The sequence below is a fragment of the Daucus carota genome, chromosome 6, assembly GCF_001625215.2.
Source record: "Daucus carota subsp. sativus chromosome 6, DH1 v3.0, whole genome shotgun sequence".
NCBI classification, from domain to species: domain Eukaryota; kingdom Viridiplantae; phylum Streptophyta; class Magnoliopsida; order Apiales; family Apiaceae; genus Daucus; species Daucus carota.
Window position 1 is genome coordinate 5754983 of NC_030386.2, and position 20735 is coordinate 5775717.

The 20735-nt window shown below is 32.6% G+C and overlaps 1 protein-coding gene and 1 long non-coding RNA gene across 7 annotated transcripts; one reads left to right on the top strand and one right to left on the bottom strand.

Annotated features, from left to right (window-relative positions):
• Positions 1–1675: 1675 nt before the first annotated feature.
• Positions 1676–14485, bottom strand: LOC135147354 (uncharacterized). Of its 6 annotated transcripts, none has more exons than XR_010284906.1 (3): positions 13949–14463; positions 11003–13172; positions 1676–1957 (listed from the first exon to the last, which is right to left on the bottom strand). It is a non-coding gene; the product is annotated as an uncharacterized LOC135147354 (long non-coding RNA). The 6 variants fall into 6 exon arrangements; XR_010284904.1 differs by having other exon boundaries at positions 13273–14463; XR_010284905.1 differs by having other exon boundaries at positions 11003–12037; positions 12998–14454.
• An 895-nt stretch (positions 14486–15380) lies between these two features.
• Positions 15381–17192, top strand: LOC108192814 (protein RADIALIS-like 4). Its single transcript, XM_064078944.1, has 2 exons — positions 15381–16610; positions 16977–17192. The coding sequence occupies exons 1-2, from the start codon at positions 16339–16341 to the stop codon at positions 17005–17007; spliced, it is 303 nt and encodes a 100-aa protein (XP_063935014.1). The 5' UTR covers positions 15381–16338; the 3' UTR covers positions 17008–17192.
• Positions 17193–20735: the final 3543 nt, after the last annotated feature.

Here is a 20735-nt window from a genome sequence, read left to right on the forward strand (position 1 = left end):
TGATTAATAACTGAATTTAAGTTTTCAAAAGTACAGGTTAATTAAAGTAGTGAACAATATATAAGTTTGTTTGGTTCCTCGTTTCTCCTCATCGTATTTTTAGAGAAATATAATATGGGAGAAGAATTTTTATTATTATATTTTTGGATAAGAATCAAATTTATAATCAAACGAAAAAGTAATTTATGCATACTTTTTTTTTAAACAAAGTAATTTATGCATACTTATTTAGTATGCTATTTCTTGTTGAGTAGTTGGATATGTAAAAGAAAGTATAATGGGCTGATAATTTCCAAATCACAGTGCACTGAATTGAAGAGGAGCTTTGGGCCATTTCTGAACCCACATTAGTGGCCTGTGACTTGCACACTTGACAGTTTCACAGGACACAAATATACAGCAGGTTTATTGGTGTAAGCTGTTTACAGATTATACAGATTCACAAGTCCAAATAGTTCAGTTGTGTTTATTTGAAACAATTGAATGTACACAAATCTAGGAGGGAATACACTGAAAAAATTGAATTAGATGCAAATTTTGTCTTGTAGCATCTGGGAGAAAATGGATATGATTTAAAATGAAGAACTACTTTTAACAAATACTCCCTCTGGTCCTTTGTATAAGTCACCTTGACTTTTTGCACATTGTTTTAGGAGCTTTGACCACTTACTTAAAAATAATATTTTTAAAATTTTCTTTTTCTGAATAAAAATATAACATAAATATTATTATTCAAAAAAAGAAAATTTTAAAAATATTAATTTTAAATATGTGGTCAAGGTTCCTAAAATAATGTGCAGAAAGTCAAGGTGCCTTGTATAAAGGACCATAGGGAGTAACTAGCATAAAAACCCGTGCGAGGCACGGATTCTAGTTTATATTGTGTTTAAATAATATTTTTGTGTATAATTATATTATTTAAATCACAAATATTGTTTTTTTTTATTTTTTGAACAAAATATTTGAATTTGAAAATATAATACTTGCAACCTAATAACATTAATAATAAGTACTGTATTTAAAAAAATATGAAGCGCCACTACGAGGCAAAATAAATCTAATATAATTATAACAACGCAGTTAGGCCAGACCAGAACCTACGCAAAAATATAGCTAAACATAAAGGGTTAATTATCAAGTTGGTCACTGAAGTGGGCTTAATGTATCAAGTTGGTCACTGAACTCAAAACGGTATCAAGATGGTCACCAAAGTCATCATAAATATCAAACAAATACCTTGAAATATGAGTTCAAGCAGTAAAAATATTATTTATAAAGTTTTACACATTATTTTTACATGTTACCACAACCAACTAAAAGGTTATGACTTCTAGTATTTAAAATAATATATTTATATTTTATCAAGTTATTTTATTATTTATATTTTATTATATAGTTATTTCTTTGTTTTAATTAAAAATAACTAATAAATAAACTTGATAAAATCTAAATATATTATCATAAATATTAGAAGTAATAACCTTTTACTTGGTTTTGGTAAAATTTAAAAATAATGTGTAAAACTTTATAAATAATATTTTTACTGCTTGAACTCATATTTCAAGTACTTGTTTGATATTTATGGTCACTTCAGTGACCATCTTGATACCATTTTGAATTCAGTGACCAACTTGATACATTAAGTCCACCCCAGTGACCAACTTGATAATTAACCCTAAACATAAATCACATTTAGAGCAATTTATCTGCAAAAAGTAGAACACAAAACATTTGACAAGGTGTAAAATAAGAAAACCATGTGTCCAACAAAATATATACTGCTACAAGGACGCAAAACAGATCAGTGTATCAACAACAATGAGGTCAAAAGCAAAAGCAGTAAGTTTCTTGGCCAGTTGCTGACAACCCTGGGGAGCCTTATAATCAACTTTCTTTGTCCTTATCAAGAATCCAAACCCTGAGCAATATTCCCCATTTCCGCCACCCTCATGCATATCTACAAACCAACACCCACGACATTTTTCAAAAACTTATAAGCGATCATCTGAAAATTCATCACAAAAGTTGAAGCAGAGACACTGGCTTACAAATAAGAAACGGATGCAACATAAAAAGAATGAAAATCGAAGGCAACAATAAATCTGAAGAAGCAGCAAAGTTGGCAAGTGACTCTTGATGATGAAAGTCAGCATCCAAAGATTAGGGGACTGCCTATGGACAGCTAACACAAGACATGGCATCTTTAAAAAAGAGCATATTAATAAATGATGTCTTTTGAATTATCGATCATCACATGGTTTTTGATCGAGTCAGAGACACTACCATATTGATAACATCGATTTAGGGACAGACTGCAGTGACAGACAAGTGTACCAAAGAGGATTAATGTGCTGAAACACAATCCAACTAAGCTATAACTCAATATCAAACCATATAAATTCAAAATTCTGATAAAAAATACAAATGACTTGGTTAATTAAACATCCAAGGCCCCAAAAATATTCTGGTTAACTCAATTGGTGGTTGGACTTAAAGCTCATATCCTGGGAAAAGTGCTACTTGTTTTTAGAGTGAGACAAGGATGTCACTGTATCAGAGCAAGCTATCCCGGTAGGTTACTGCTACATGTTTTTAGTGTGATTCTTCCTCTTAACCAGATTAATCAGGATCTCACATTTCCAGCTTAAATGCAATTGTAATCTTATACACTATTTTGAATTTACAGGCATAGCCTTTACGCCAGTTGAGTTCGACAAACATCAGACTAATATAATCATAAGGGACTTATCATTCTGCTCTGTTCTTATTTCTGCCAATAACTTCAGAACTCATATGATCAGTTTCTTTTCAGTTGGATCTGCTATTTGATAGAGCATATATTTATATATGTTTTTATATGATTTTATTCCCATAATTTTAGTATTTTGTAAATAATCGGGATGTTACTAATTGATTTTAAGTGTTTAATTTCAGGAAAATAAATATTCCTAAAGTTGGATTAAATCAAGCTTATTTGGGCTTAATCAGATGGAAATTCGGACTTTATGGATAGCCAGCGAAGCAAATCTTGTTTGGGCCGTAACTTGAGTTCTAGATGTCAGAATTGGGCGATTTAACAGCCCACGCGAAGATATTGGAATTTTCTACAAGTTTAAGGTGGTCCAGATATCAAAAGGCAACTGGATCAGTCCAGAATCAGGCCTGAACAGCAGCCTACGAATTTCAGCATCAGAATCCAACCCGTTTTAGGATATTATTTTATTTTCTTGTAAATTAAGAAAACTCTTATATATATATTAGGGTTTTGATAGAGATTTGAGAGAACTAACTTTGTATCATATAGAATAATAAAAAGATAGCCTTGGGAGAGAGAAAAGGGAGAGAGACACTTGTGAGAGAGATTGAAAGAAGGAGTGAAGGGATTCATCCGGACTTCAAGCCCTTTCGTCAAGTTGTATTCTTCGTACTTAAATTCTTACGCTTATGGTTTGTGGTATAAATATATATTTGTTTCATCTTATCATGAGTAGCTAATCTCTTGATCCAAGAGTTAGGTAGTATTCTTTGGCTTATTATGTTTGTTTAGTTGGATTGTGTTTTCTCTTGATTTGTTAATCTGTCATTGAGCGCTTACACAGTTATAGGAGTCGCGAACCTGTAATTGTATTCATAGGACTTATAACGAATCGGGAGAGGAGTTATAATTCTAGTACATGATATGATGGACACAATTTGAGTATTAGATCGGGAGATGGATATGAGAATTGTGAGACTTAAAATCCTTGGTTCTTAATAGTTTACAAGTGTTCTTTGATTGACCATGGGAGTGGCTTTTAATGGATAATTGTAAGCATTATAATCTACCTTGGGAGAGGAGTTTATTAATATTAGAAGGATTGTTTTTAGCAAACAAGAGACACAAATTAGACATTCATGATAGCCATTGAAGAACTCTAATTCTTGGGTTGCTTTCTCTCATATTTATTATATTTATTTTTTTATTATATTAATTAGTTGATAGATAAAAACCATCAATATATTCTCCACACTTCTGAATTGCAAGAGATAAAAGATTTTAAATTGGTATTAATATCAGTCCTTCCCTGCGAACGATACTCATAGAAATACTCGACAACAAATTGGCGCCGCTGCCGGGGAAGGCAGCAATACTGATTTTAGGTTAATTATTTCTTGTGGTTTTGATTTTATTGTTGTATATTATTATTTTTTCCCCTTCTTTTGTTGTTTTTGGTGTGTCTACAGGTTCTTTGAGGTTGACACCAAAAAGTTGTGAGATAAAAAGACGACATGGATTACAATTTTGGTTGGAATAACGCTCAGAATTTTCACAATGATCAAGAACGATATCAAGATTATAATTCTTTTCAGAATTTTAATGCGTATCAGGTGAACTCGTTTGATTGTTGCAACTCATATTATCCTCCATACCCACCTAACACTGATTTTTCATATGCATCTGAAAATCAATGTTATGATCCTTATCCATGTTATGATGTTGATAAAAGCTTAATTCAATATAATCCTTCTTTAATATCTTTGGGACTTTAATAATAATAATATATTATTATTTTTTCCCCTTCTTTAATCCTTCTTGAATTCGTTTGATTGTTGCAACTCATATTATCCTCCATACCCACCTAACACTGATTTTTCATATGCATCTGAAAATCAATTTTATGATCCTTATCCATGTTATGATGTTCATAGAAGCTTAATTCATTACAATCCTTCTTTAATGTCTATGGGACTTTTTGCACATATTGATGAACCAAAATTTGAAGTTGCTAATAAGACTGATTTAATTTGTCAAGATTCGATAAGTTGGTACGAGGAGAATGCTAAAAGAAATACGTTTATTATGGACGTTCAACTTGTGATGCATAATGGTTGTTTTAGGATTCCTCCTTGTGTCGATTTCCCACTTTGTCATGATACTTATTTAGCAACTGATGAAAATTTTGTGTCTAATGAATCTACTTGCTTAGATTATAATTGTCCCGTGCTTGATAATGAAAAATTGGATACAACTGAAATTCTGCCAGATTTAGTAGATAATGTTGTGCCTAATGAATTGGTAGACGAGATAAAAATTGATGAGTATCCAATTCTAATTGAGAAGGATGCGTTAATTGATGATTTTGCTTTAGAATATAAGGATCCGGTTTGGGAAGAGTTTATGAGACGTACTTATGATGATTATTCTGACGACTTTTCTAGCTACTTTGATTTTTCGAAGTCTCTTGAGCAAGTGTGGTCCATTTTAATTTTCTTATATGTTTGTGGATCAAAGATATATTTGCACATCATAATTATATTATTGATTCGTAGGTATGTGCATTTATTTGCTTTTTCACCACATTAGTTTTGCTACTTGTATAAATAAGTCGAGCTAATGACAATAAACAAGCGCTTCTTGGGAGGCAACCCATGATTATTATATTAGGTAGATTTTGATTTTTTTTTACTCCCACAAGTTACCTTGATGTGTTTGTTTGAAGTGGCTGTTACAGGTGTTGAAAACAAAAAAATCGCAGCAATTTTTCTGGTGACATCAGCTGCCTTATTTTTGCGTTTCCCGGAGTTTCAACGGTCGGATCGTCCTGAATTTTGGACAGCATCTTCCTGACTCCATTATCTAAATTCTGAACGGTGGAGATCGGATTTTGAGGTCCAGAAGGTCAGTTTATGAAATCCGGGCAGAATGATTGGCACCATGGGCATGGTTAAGGTGCCCGCGGTGCATCGACTTAGAGGCAACACACTTCGCTTATTTTTTCGAACGGCACTTCATGCGTATGCATAGGGGAGTATTCTTACTTTTTTTTTTATTTATAGGAGGAGTATTAGTGCGTCATTGAGGACATCGACTCATTTAAGTGTGGGGATGTGTTCTCAATAGTGTGTTATATTGATTAAAAAAAAAACAAAAAAAAATTATAAATTTAAAAATCAAAAATAATTCTAGCCTTGTAAAATAGTTAGATGATCATATCACTCTAGGATAAACACTCATACATTGCTTACATTAGTTCATATAGTTGCATTACATGTTAGTTTCATTGCATATCATAACATAGCATGATCCCATGTAATAGTCCAAGTTAGTAACCTATGATGATACTATGTGTAGCTTGTTTTTGATTAATTCTTGCTATGATCACATATTAGCGATGTTACATGCGTAGTGTCACGAGTGCAAAGCTTATTTATTGACACAAGCTTATTATGCTCCTAAATATCGAATTAAGACTTAGATATACTTGCTTCTTGAGGGGTAGCCGCTTGTTGATGATTAGAATTTTGACTATTCCTTTTTGAGCTTAGTACGTAAATGCTTGAGTTTGAGGTGATTGTGGGGTGTAAATGTTTTCTTAAAAAAAAAGAATAAAAGAAAAAAATGCAAATAAAGTATCTAGTACTCCTTTGAGATCAATGGGTGGCGAAAATGAAAAAGACGATCCATGTACTTGTGCTGGTATTAAGTGCAATTGTACTAGAAATATAATTTTCTTGGTGACTTTTCATTATCCTTGATTACTGGAGAATTACTTGACTTAAAAAAAAGAAAAAAAAAAGAGCTTGTGAAGTCTTTTGGTGGTCGTAACTTACTTACACTAAGGAGCGTCCCGACCTTAGACCAAACATGTGGAAAAAAAAAATTATATATAGTAGTATTATAGCAATAAAAAGAAGACATAGGAATCCTTCGTAAACTTGAATAATAGCTAGTTCTAAGTAACGAAGTGTTTAAGATTTATTCTAGTACTCAACTTGGGAGCTATTAACTCGCATGACTTGTCATGTTGATACTTGTGTGTCTCTGTTCTCGATTCAAAGAAGAGCATGTTGTTAAGCTAAGCACACACACACACGCTCTGTACTTGTGTTCACTAAGTGGTTTTATTGCGGTGTGAGCTTGATGTGTCTAAACTTGTTGCATATTCTGATGGTTATCACTAACTTGGAATACACTATTATTATTGGGATCCATACATTTTCATTTATTAGTGCATTAATTCATGTAGTTGCATTCCATGCTTGTGTCTTTTTGTCATCTACATTATTATTATATGAGCTAGATGGATTTTGTGGGTACATTCGCTATAAACCCTCACGAGACCTTACTCGTCCACTAGGGCTGCCTAGGGGTTTAAAGGGCTTGTTGCATATGCCAAATGCAACCGTGATCACCTACGGAAGTGGTATATATCTATTAGGTGTTAGTGTTATTTATTTTATTTGCCCGAGGACGTGCAAAACACTAAGTGTGGGGATATTTGATAGAGCATATATTTATATATGTTTTTATATGATTTTATTCCCATAATTTTAGTATTTTGTAAATAATCGGGATGTTACTAATTGATTTTAAGTGTTTAATTTCAGGAAAATAAATATTCCTAAAGTTGGATTAAATCAAGCTTATTTGGGCTTAATCAGATGGAAATTCGGACTTTATGGATAGCCAGCGAAGCAAATCTTGTTTGGGCCGTAACTTGAGTTCTAGATGTCAGAATTGGGCGATTTAACAGCCCACGCGAAGATATTGGAATTTTCTACAAGTTTAAGGTGGTCCAGATATCAAAAGGCAACTGGATCAGTCCAGAATCAGGCCTGAACAGCAGCCTACGAATTTCAGCATCAGAATCCAACCCGTTTTAGGATATTATTTTATTTTCTTGTAAATTAAGAAAACTCTTATATATATTAGGGTTTTGATAGAGATTTGAGAGAACTAACTTTGTATCATATAGAATAATAAAAAGATAGCCTTGGGAGAGAGAAAAGGGAGAGAGACACTTGTGAGAGAGATTGAAAGAAGGAGTGAAGGGATTCATCCGGACTTCAAGCCCTTTCGTCAAGTTGTATTCTTCGTACTTAAATTCTTACGCTTATGGTTTGTGGTATAAATATATATTTGTTTCATCTTATCATGAGTAGCTAATCTCTTGATCCAAGAGTTAGGTAGTATTCTTTGGCTTATTATGTTTGTTTAGTTGGATTGTGTTTTCTCTTGATTTGTTAATCTGTCATTGAGCGCTTACACAGTTATAGGAGTCGCGAACCTGTAATTGTATTCATAGGACTTATAACGAATCGGGAGAGGAGTTATAATTCTAGTACATGATATGATGGACACAATTTGAGTATTAGATCGGGAGATGGATATGAGAATTGTGAGACTTAAAATCCTTGGTTCTTAATAGTTTACAAGTGTTCTTTGATTGACCATGGGAGTGGCTTTTAATGGATAATTGTAAGCATTATAATCTACCTTGGGAGAGGAGTTTATTAATATTAGAAGGATTGTTTTTAGCAAACAAGAGACACAAATTAGACATTCATGATAGCCATTGAAAAACTCTAATTCTTGGGTTGCTTTCTCTCATATTTATTATATTTATTTTTTTATTATATTAATTAGTTGATAGATAAAAACCATCAATATATTCTCCACACTTCTGAATTGCAAGAGATAAAAGATTTTAAATTGGTATTAATATCAGTCCTTCCCTGCGAACGATACTCATAGAAATACTCGACAACAAATTGGCGCCGCTGCCGGGGAAGGCAGCAATACTGATTTTAGGTTAATTATTTCTTGTGGTTTTGATTTTATTGTTGTATATTATTATTTTTTCCCCTTCTTTTGTTGTTTTTGGTGTGTCTACAGGTTCTTTGAGGTTGACACCAAAAAGTTGTGAGATAAAAAGACGACATGGATTACAATTTTGGTTGGAATAACGCTCAGAATTTTCACAATGATCAAGAACGATATCAAGATTATAATTCTTTTCAGAATTTTAATGCGTATCAGGTGAACTCGTTTGATTGTTGCAACTCATATTATCCTCCATACCCACCTAACACTGATTTTTCATATGCATCTGAAAATCAATGTTATGATCCTTATCCATGTTATGATGTTGATAAAAGCTTAATTCAATATAATCCTTCTTTAATATCTTTGGGACTTTTTGACCATATTGATGAACCAAAATCTGAACTTGCTAATATGACTGATATAATATGTCAAGATTCGATAAGTTGGTACGAGGAGAATGCTAAAAGAAATACTTTTATTATGGAAGTTCAACTTGTGATGCATAATGGTTGTTTTAGGATTCCTCCTTGTGTCGATTTTCCACTTTGTCATGATACTTATTTAGCAATTCATGAAAAATCTGTGTCTAATGAATCTACTTGCTTAGATGATAATTGTCCCGCGCTTAATAATGACAAATTGGATGCAACTGAAGTTCTACCAGATTTTGTTGATAATGTCGTGCTTAATGAATTGGTAGACGAGATAGAAATTGACGAGTATCCAATTCTAATTGAGAAGGATGTGCTAATTGATGATTTTGCTTTAGATTATAAGGATCCAATTTGGGAGGAGTTTATGAGTCATATTTATGATGATTATTCTGACGACTTTTCTAGCTACTTTGATTCTTTCAGGTCTCTTGAGCATGTGAGGTTCATAAAATTTTTCTTAAAATTTAATGAATCAAAGGTTTATTTGCACATTATGATTGCAATACAGATTCGCAGATATGTGCACTTATTTGCCTTTTCACCTCATTAGTTTTGATAATTTTTGTATTCTTTGGCTTATTATGTTTGTTTAGTTGGATTGTGTTTTCTCTTGATTTGTTAATCTGTCATTGAGCGCTTACACAGTTATAGGAGTCGCGAACCTGTAATTGTATTCATAGGACTTATAACGAATCGGGAGAGGAGTTATAATTCTAGTACATGATATGATGGACACAATTTGAGTATTAGATCGGGAGATGGATATGAGAATTGTGAGACTTAAAATCCTTGGTTCTTAATAGTTTACAAGTGTTCTTTGATTGACCATGGGAGTGGCTTTTAATGGATAATTGTAAGCATTATAATCTACCTTGGGAGAGGAGTTTATTAATATTAGAAGGATTGTTTTTAGCAAACAAGAGACACAAATTAGACATTCATGATAGCCATTGAAGAACTCTAATTCTTGGGTTGCTTTCTCTCATATTTATTATATTTATTTTTTTATTATATTAATTAGTTGATAGATAAAAACCATCAATATATTCTCCACACTTCTGAATTGCAAGAGATAAAAGATTTTAAATTGGTATTAATATCAGTCCTTCCCTGCGAACGATACTCATAGAAATACTCGACAACACTATTTTATCTTTATTTTGTTAGTAGTCTGATTCAGTATGAACTTTTAAAATGTGTTCAGGTTTCAATCAAATACAACTGCTTAGTGCAGATTCATATTTGAATTGAAAAATTGTGATGTTTCCCCATGTTTCTTTAACATGGACCCTTTTATCTAAAATTAGTTTGTTTTAATATCTAATTCATTCTTTGTTTGTTCTAAGCTAATTTTGCAGTCAATTTATTAATATCTTAAATTTCCTTGACCTGAGCCTGACATAATTAAATTAACAGCACATGAATGAGACAACAAAATGGATACAAAATTTCTACCAGCAATTAATCCTTTGATTATCTTTGTACAACGAATAAAAGATGCATCTATATTCTGGTGCCCTAGGCAAATTAAGCTGTAAACATGCAAGATATCAAGGAAATCCTTTTGGTTGTGGAGAAAAAAGGTTTCAAGAAAGATATTGAACATTGCCTCGCATCTAAATAGTTGAGTAATATTTAACCATAACCTCAGATAATGAAAAGCATAACTATCCGTCTAAATCAAGAATAAAAGTATGCAACAAAAAAGACAATTTTTTTTAATGTCTTACTTTTAAGAACAGTGTCATTGCAAATATTAAACTGAAGTACAAGGCATGTTGCTTTGAGATCTCAAACTGCATGCACGATACTGACACAGAGACCCTAACTTTTAGCCAACCTTTTTACCTCTCTATTCTATTACACTCATATTTGAGACTGAATACCTGCAGAACATATACGCCAGTCTCTAAAGTCTGAACCACATGCAGACACATACTGAGAGAATTAAGTGAATAACAAGATGCAATAAGGTACATACCTCCAGGACAGTGTTATCCAGAAACTGCAGGTTTCCTTGCTCTTTCTGCAATTACAGCCTAAGCTAACTCCTGCGCATGGTGCCTATCAGCCAACTAAAAACCTCACACCCTACTTCCTAAATCCAGTAAATACCACACAACTGCAAAACATTCAAGAACCTGAATTAACATGAAAACATCACCTTTAGTCTATAGCTCTCGAAACTCACACCTGAACAAACAACATATGCAATCCTTGAAGATAATTTTAGGTTTAAGATGTCTACACCTAACATCTTAAACCTAAAATTACTGCAAGCACAAGTTGCTTGCGCTCCCAGACAACTACAACACAAAGAAAAATGGGTAATACATAATAGAACACATAAATCACAATCTGCGTAACGACAAATATAATAGAAAACATTATATAGAACAAAAATGAGATGACAAAATCAGTAATAACCGAACCTCATCACCGCCGAAGATACATTCATCAACTATAATAATAAATTGATAAACCTTGAACACTTGTCTTGGCCCCTCACCATCTCAAACTCTCACTTTGTAATCAAATAAATAGTATATTTACGCTTGTCTCTGATTGATTTCAAGTAGCAGTGAAATCAAGTTGCGTCTCTTTGATCGTCCCGGCTCTGAGCTGATTATTTTCCTCATCAGTGATCTATTCGGGGCGTTACGAGTAATAATATAAAGCATGGCACTTCTGTAATAATGTTATAGCTAGGAGGAAACCGGAAATTTCACTCATATTTTCTGAGCTCTTTTTGGCCTTCGTTAGCATATTATATATAAAAGTAGATGCTTCATCTATACGTGTAGTAATTGAATACTTACACCTGGAAAACATGCAAGTTTAGCATACAAACCTTGTTGGCTAGTACGTCTAGCATTTTGCCTCTGCTTGGATAGCTTTCTCCTTTCCACAACAGCTTCGGTGATGGTCAGCTTCGGCCGTCCCAATTCTCTAGTAGCCTGGGCAATGAAGTTTAAAGTGCCATTCTTGCAGGCACCTTGTAATGGAAGAGGTCCTCCTACAGATTAAAATCAAGCCTTTCTTCATTAAATTACTCAGCGATATCTAGACTAAGAGCATAACAAATCAACATAGAAGGACACAACTCTCAGCAAAGCAGCAGCAACAATCTGGCTATAAATCAGTCTATATCATAAATACATATAAGCAACAACTTTGCAAAGAAAATCACTTTAGGGTCTCAAACCCAAGTTTCAATGCACCTGACATTTAACAATAACATCGACATAGTTTTTTTTGGTTGCAACCAGTAACCCACTTGTAAAAATAGCACTTATTATCATATGTAGATGATAAAGGAACTACATTCTTCAACATAGATTCCCGGTCCTGACCCACACTGTAATGACATTTTTTCCTCAGACGCTAGAAGGTAAGGTAATGGCAAGGCCAACTAAAAAACTCGATTTATTAGATTGATTAGTAAATATCTATATGGGGTTGTGATTTGAACTTTGTTGTTGACGATATTTCATATTTGCCCAAATATCTTCCAAGTCTTGATATAAACTGTCAGTGAAATACCTTGAAAACTTTATACAAAACAATTGACAACTAAATTACCAATGACTCATATTTACTAATAGCAGATTATTTTCCAGCATGTAACAATTTTTTTTATAAAGGAGCACTTTATTTTAGTTTTTGCAATCCATATAGGCTTATGAAACACAACAAATGGAGGGAAATTCATCTTCCCTGGGCTCCTCCCCTAATATATGGGTTTAAAAACCATTTGCAGATTGACAACCTCTACTATAATACCAGCAGAAGACACTTTCAAAACCAAACTAAACCCGATGATCACTCACATCAAGAACCACAGATATCTGGACAATAACTTAAGGCTGAACACCAAAAACACCTATGACCAAATTCAATAAACTACAGCGGTACAAGTGTGTGTAATATCTGGACAATAACCTAAGGCTGAACACCACATTGAACAATAACCCACTTGTAAAAAAGTTACTTATCATCATATGTAGATGATAAAGAAACTGCATTCCTCAACATAATTTCTCGGTCCTGGCCTACACTGTAATGACCCTTTTTTCTGAGACGCTAAATATGCTGAATGAGGATGAGAGGACAAATATCCTCTTTAGTTGGTAACTCAGAATTGTTTGAACCTGCGCCACAGTCAGACTTCATAAGGTAAAACTTAACAAAAAAATTCACCATTATTAAAAACCGACAAAGAATTGAAATGTGAAGGGAACAATGTCGTACAAGAAAAGCCTAAGACAATACAACAGCCTGCAGACTTTAAATTATTGCAGCACCGAGTGAGGAAACAACACAAAATGTTACTACAAAACAATGTATCAAAATTGCAAGTAATTTTTGTAGTCTATAATTATCGAGAAATCTGAATGATTCAAATTCTATTAGGTAGGCATTAGATGTACTGGTTCATTCAATCTTTAAGTGGTGCCGATAAATTTGACAGGGCTTGAGCAACACTTCCCGAACCACTCGAGGAAGCCATTTCTACATACAACCTGAAGCACTGTTAATTGGACCACCCACTAACCGACACAGGCCACAATGAAGCACAAAAATCCTAAAGTAAATCGTAATCATCTCCCCTCACACACACGCACACCCTAATCCGGATTTCCAACAAATCCCTTGAACTAAGAATGAACAACCTCCCCCGAACAACACTCTCAGAATTTTCATTTATTACAACTTGGAAAGTAACTTTTTAAGTTCACTTGACTGTTTGTCTATTTTTAAAAATGCACACACCATGCTATGTTGTCCTTGATGTTCATCTTAATATTAAGTGTAATTATTATGTTGTTGCGGTTTGTCTTCCTGATCCTGTTTGGAAGAAAATAGCAACTTGTATAATTTCTCAAACACCTAGTAGAATGACAGAACTTTTTCAAGAAATTCTCACCTGGGGAGCCAAAACGACCCAATGGATCAAAACCCTAAATACATAAACAAGGGGAAATAATCAACAAAAAGGTAAAGATTTTAACTTTAATTCAAGAAAAATAATAAAGCTACAAGAACTCAAATACCGAGCTGAAATCAAATTTTAAAAATGAGAAAATTATCAAGATTACACTATTTTTTGGATAAATTATGACATGGCCAGCTAAATTACACATACATACACAAAAACAAGCAGAAGTAGAAGTGTTGGTTGTCAAAGTTTTCACCTGCACATAGAGCTGTGCAGAATTACCGCAAAAAAAATCAATTACAAAAGCCACAGCCAACACCCCCTGACTTACCAACAACAGCCAAGAAACTCGATTTATTAGATCGAATCAAAACCATACTAAACCCAATCATCACTCGTGTTAAACATCACACTTATCTGGACAATAATTTAAGGCACAACACTATAAATACCTAGACCAAACTGCAGGAGTACAAGTGCGTGCAATACTCGCTGAAGCCAGAAATCAAGAAAAGGTGTAATCTTACGAACCTTGGCCATATATATATATATATATGCCCGATCACAATCCGAAGCGCTTGAATTGAAGGACTGTGCAGAGCAATGGCAGATAGCAGGTGCTCAAATTCAGGACTGTACACACCAATAACAGAGACGAGGAACACAGATATTGCCGCGCCTCACTGCAGGAAAAGAGCAGAGACCGTGTCTGGGTAGGGCTGAAACGAAGTGTTGCAGGATATATTAGATTCCTGGAACAAACCTATGCAGTTTGTTAGTCTTGTGCAGCGTTGAGCTGACGCTGGGGAAGGCTGATAGTCGACGAGGTTTGCTTAGGAGGAGAGATCAGAACTGGGCAGGCTTGGATTTTGGGCTGGCGAACCTAGGCTCGGATAGGCTACATGTTTGCTTCGGAATCAGGTAATTTATTTGCTCAGGACGGTTTGACAAGTATCTGTTCTGCTATAATACATAGATAAGTAGATAAGTAGATTAATTGGCAGGATAATTATACAAATAAACAAATACATATTCTTACTATTAAAATTATTAAATACAAAATAAAATACAAATCAATGATTTTAAAAAAATCAGAAGATTTATGAGTCACGAGGAAGGATTCGAGTTGGGTTGGCATTGAGTGAGATCGGGATGGACCTTTGGTGGATAATGTTATTAACCTTTTTGATTTATTTTTATGACTTTCATTTAGAGATTTTTATTATATACGTACACATATGAAGATAGCTCTCGAATGTTACAGAGAGAAGTTTGAGAGCTTGATATATATATAAAAGAAATCAAGAAAAGGATGAAATGCGCGATGAAGTATGCATGTGTTTGTAAGTCGGGTTTCAGCTGAACCGCCAGAAGCTTTTTGGAATGTTGTTCAGGTTATGAAAATATCTCCCCACTTCATCCCAATTCCAAAGTCCAGAATCCAATATATAAATAGTTTAATACTGATAATTGTTTTTGTGTATGCTCTCCTCTGCTGCAACCAAACTATTTACAGACACATCTTCTTTGGACTTTTGTTTACTCAAACATGCATTTCCAGACTCCTTTCAACATCACCAACCATGTCATGTTGCTTTTCTTCTTCACATTATATTATATATATTCATGCAACCAGCTAGCTAACAAATCTTCTGAAGCAGCATAAAAAATGTCAGATGAAGCAGATCATGAATGATTAAACTTACCACAAAATTTAGTATTACATGCAAGTGCCTGCAGTAGCTACAGAAGAAACTAACAAAATAGATAGCAACATGACAAGCTCCATGTTTTTCTCTTGCCCTCTCCTCTCCTCCTCTTGCACTTGACCTTAAGGTGACTACTGGGAGCTTAAAAAAAAGTGTTTCTGGCTTAAAATAAAGAAGTGGACTAGAACAGTGAAAGGTAAATTAAGAAGATTAAACTGTTTGGGAAGGAAGTAAAAGTGTTTAAACAAAAGCTAGCATTCTCAGCTTCTTATAAGTGTTTCTGGCTTTTTACACAAACGGGTCAAGAAAAGTAGAAGCCGGTTTCTTATCCAAAAAAGTCGGAAGTAGTCTTGCCCAAACGGCACTATGTTTCCAATTCACCTTCTTCAATTATTTCTTGCATCACAGAGTATATACATTAATACATGTGTAGGCACATTATTTTCTCACAAGATGACTTGCAACTTTTCTCTATACACGATATATAAGCTAGTAGTATCTCAAAGGAGCCTCCTATTAATTCTAATAACCCTCCTTCCCTCAACATCTATCATAAACATTTTGATCCGGTATGAGATCTAATTAACACAGTTTTCTTAATCACTAACTCTCTATTGATCAAAGCATTATTAACTACTATTTGCTTAATCAAAAAATCAGCTGGTTACTATGGCTTCCAGTTCTGTAAGAGATAGTCTTTCAACATGGACAGCAGAAGAAAACAAAGCCTTTGAGAAAGCACTTGCTCAGTTCGATAGAGACACTCCTGAGCGGTGGCAGAACATAGCAGAGCTAGTTGGCGGTGGCAAAACCGCGGAACAAGTGAAGGAACATTATGAGGTTCTACTTGAAGATCTCCGCCGCATTGAGTCTGGCCATGTTCCTATACCTAGTTACCAGAACACTGAAATATCTACCGCCAATGAAGATGAAGAAAAGAGGTAACCTATATTACCCTTTTTACTTCCTTCTTACAAGTGATGAATAATTTAGTTTCTTTTTGTTTTCCCAAGTGCTGGATAATTTAGTTGTGTATATGTGCATGTGTAGTTTTAATATCCTGCATTGCAGCAAATAATTAAACTCATATTAGGATTATGAACATCTAGTAAGAAGTACAAGTATTAAACCACTAAAACAAAAGGACAAAACCGACCGCCGGAAATGATCGATTACGTCCATATATAAACGGTTGGTTTTACAACTAGAACTGACCAACTAACGGTGGTCCGTTTTAACCTGGATGGTTTAGGCACATTAGTCGTGTTCCTTGCATAATAATTTGTACTTGGTGTTTAAATTTGTAGGCTTTTGAAGTATCTCTGCAGGTTTCAGTGAATATCCCGGGGAGAGTTCTACAAGTTACTCCTACTAATTTCAAGTCCATCTGTGCCTGTGTCCATCGATCACTCTTCTACTATCAATTTTCTGTTTCAGTACTGTGACTCATGTATGTCAAAATAGAGATGCAAGGTGTGTTATGGACCTATGGTGATCTTATTATAGTTAATTTATGTTGTTGCTGTTGTGGCTTATATATCTCTTTTCTTATTTCAGCCGCAAAAATAGAAGCCATGTCGTTTTTTACCAGTTTAATTAATTAAATGTTTAAAAGATTTGAAATTATTCTATTATAGCTTTAGGAAATACATTTTTACCTAGATTAATTTCATTTTAATATTTAAATATTTTAATGTTTTATAATTTATATATATAATTATCATTCTAATTTAGTTAATTTTATTGATAATTTACATTAAATTATGGTTTTGAGAAGGCATAAGTTAACATTTTCTTCATTCTATTGTGCCACGAAGATCACATAAATTATAAATAAAGAATATGTAATTCCAAATTTTTTTATACATTTTTTAAGTATAAGACATCCCGGAAGAGAAGCCCAATTATATATGTTAGAGCAGTATTTAATTAAAATAATATAGATAAATATAAATTTATTGAATTTATAATGTATTTTTTATTCACAATAAAATCACCATATAGACGTAGAACAGTAGATTGAATATAATTATGAATTCTCGAGCTCTTTTTAAAATTTGAACAAGAATAATATGATGCCCAAATAATAATCAAATTTAAAACAGGATCGAATACAGTTGTATAGGATTTATGATTCAATATAAAACAATAATATAAGCATGAAAGATCAAACATCTTTTATTGAATTCTGTATAAAAATTGTTACAAAACTCTCAAGAAACTCTTATGTTTTTTAGAGCTGCTATTTACAAAACTTTCAAGATACACATATTTTATTGATGTATGACGAGGAATATATGGGTTTATGCATATTGAAGAAAAGTTATTTGCATAAAAAATGATTAAAAAATGACCTTGTACAAATATCAAATAGTTTAGAAAGGTTAGCTGATTGTGTCTTGGTATGAAATTTTATTTTAAATTCTTTGTAGTCAATTATTTTGTTTGCTATTTTCTATTATTGAAAATGAATGAAAATTCAAAATGTTTTGAGATTATATTTCCCTGTAGTCATCGTTAGTGTTGCGAGTATGTATGTATGTATCTATATATATATATATATATAGGGATAGGATCAAATAAAAACTTTTTTAAGTTACAAACTTACAAACTTTTTTTTATTCTCCCATCGTGTTAATCCTTAGTTATATAAAGTATCTATGTTGAAAATTCTTCAAAAAAAATCACAATTTTTAAAAATAACGCATAAATAAATCGCGTTTTCAACACATTTATAACTGGGGTTCAACATCGGGTGTTGAACACTAATTATCATTGTGTTGAATATATCTAAAAAGATGTTTAAACTATACCTCTGGGGTTTGGGTAGGGTCTAGAAACATAAATATTAGTTATATAACATGTTTACCTTAGTTCTTACATTTAAAAATTGGTTTACGTACTTCTCCACCACTATTTTAATCGATGTTCAACAAATTATGTTAAAAAAATGTTGAACTCAAGTTATATATGTGTTGAACAAAAAAAGTTTGTAAGTTTGTAAGTTTGTACCAGAACCCTCCCCTATATATATATATAGGCTCATGATCAAATAGAAACCACTCTTAAAATAAAAACTAGAAACCAGTTTCCCTACCACTATTTATAACTACAGGTATCACTAATTTATACTGCACTAATCACTGTTTTTATACCGTATGTAAACAACGATTTTTATTATCAAAATTGAGAAAATCTACTTATCTAAATTATTGATAATCGATTATAGATGATTAATTTCATCCGTAGGAAGGTTCTTGATGGTAGGAAGTCGCAATAGAAGCTGTATGATGATGGTAAATAATCGTTAGTTTTGTAAGTTATGATGGAAAGTGTATGTGACTATTGGTGATGATAGACAATGGTGGCAAGTTATAAAAACGTTTGGTAATGGTGGTAAGAGGTCCATTATTACGATTTGGGTGAAGATGATGGTCATATACGTTGCATATATGTGTGTGTATATATATTTATATTCGCGAGATATGCTATATATAAATTAGTGATATGTTATGTACAAATTAGTGATTTCTATAGTTAAAAATAGTGATAAAAAATTGTCCAGAAACTGGTTTTTAGTTTTTAGGCTAATTTGGTTTCTATTGGAGCAGGACTCTATATATATATGTGTGTGTGTGTGTGTGTGTGTGTGTGTGTGGGAGAGTTCTGGTACAAACTTACAAAATTTTTTTGTTCAACACATATATAACTTGAGTTCAACATTTTTTAAGATATTTTGTTGAACATCGATTAAAATTGTGTTGGAGAAGTACATAAACTAATTTTTCAATGTAAGAACTAAGTTAAACGTACTATATAATCAATATTTATCTTTCTAGACTCTACCCAAATTCCAGAGGTATGGTTTAAGCATATTTATAAATATATTCAACACAATAATAATTAATGTTCTAAATCCAGTGTTAAACCCCAGTTATAAATGTGTTGAATGCACGATTTACCTATGCGTTATTTTTAAAATTGTGATGTTTTTTCAATAATTTTCAACATAAATACTTTCTATAACTAAGGATTAACAGGTTGGAAGAATCACATTTTAATATTAATATTGTAGAACAACATCTTAGTCATTCATTGTTTTAAATCTTATGATCATTATTAATCTTATTTTATTAATTTTTGAAATATGTGTAGAGGCTGCTACATTAGAATATGCGATGGTTACATTTTTTTTGGAACAGTTACAAGTAACAACTACAATAAAGGACATCAATTATGTTTTATATTTCATGTATGTCTTTCCGTAAATTTGCAATTGTTTTGCACATCTCTGTTCGTTATTCATCACCAAACATTGTTCTTCTTTTCCTTCTTAAAATCACCAAACTCCATCATGTTGCACCTTCATTACTCTGTTTAATCTGATGCAGCATACAAGGATAGAGTGAAATGTCAAAACTGGAGAAGTTAAGAATGAAGATATGTTCTGCAACTAACCTCTAAATATGACTGAAGTTGGTGAACAAAAGCGCGTCGGAGCTTTGATGTACAAGCTAATTGTCCCACGGTACAACGCTCTAAAGTGATAGGCTTGATATATAACTGACTATTTAAAGATATATACGGGATGAACCTACTATATAATTACGATTACTATGATTACGATTACTGAATATACTTATAAAACAATGTAACATGATTGTATTAAATTGGAAATTAAAATTGTTTTTTCTTTAATTAATCTCAATCATTCATTACTTTTCTAATTCAATGGTAGATTCTTTGATCTACATGGACTATAAAAAAAATGGTGTACTACACTGAGCCCCCGACTCTAATATGTATATATACCATTTAAATAAAAATTATAAAAATAGACGTACTTGTGAAAAGCTTCACATGGTTTCCACTAGTTCATATAAAGTTTTTTTATACAAAAAAAACCTTTTAGTTAGAAATTCATAAGCAGTTCAAATTAAAATATATGATTAATATCATATTTTACAACTTAGAAACTAAATATTTGTCGAGACAATTTACTTATTATAATTGCTTAAACGATTAACGTTTATAAAATTTAGATTAATATTTATTTTTTTGAGAAT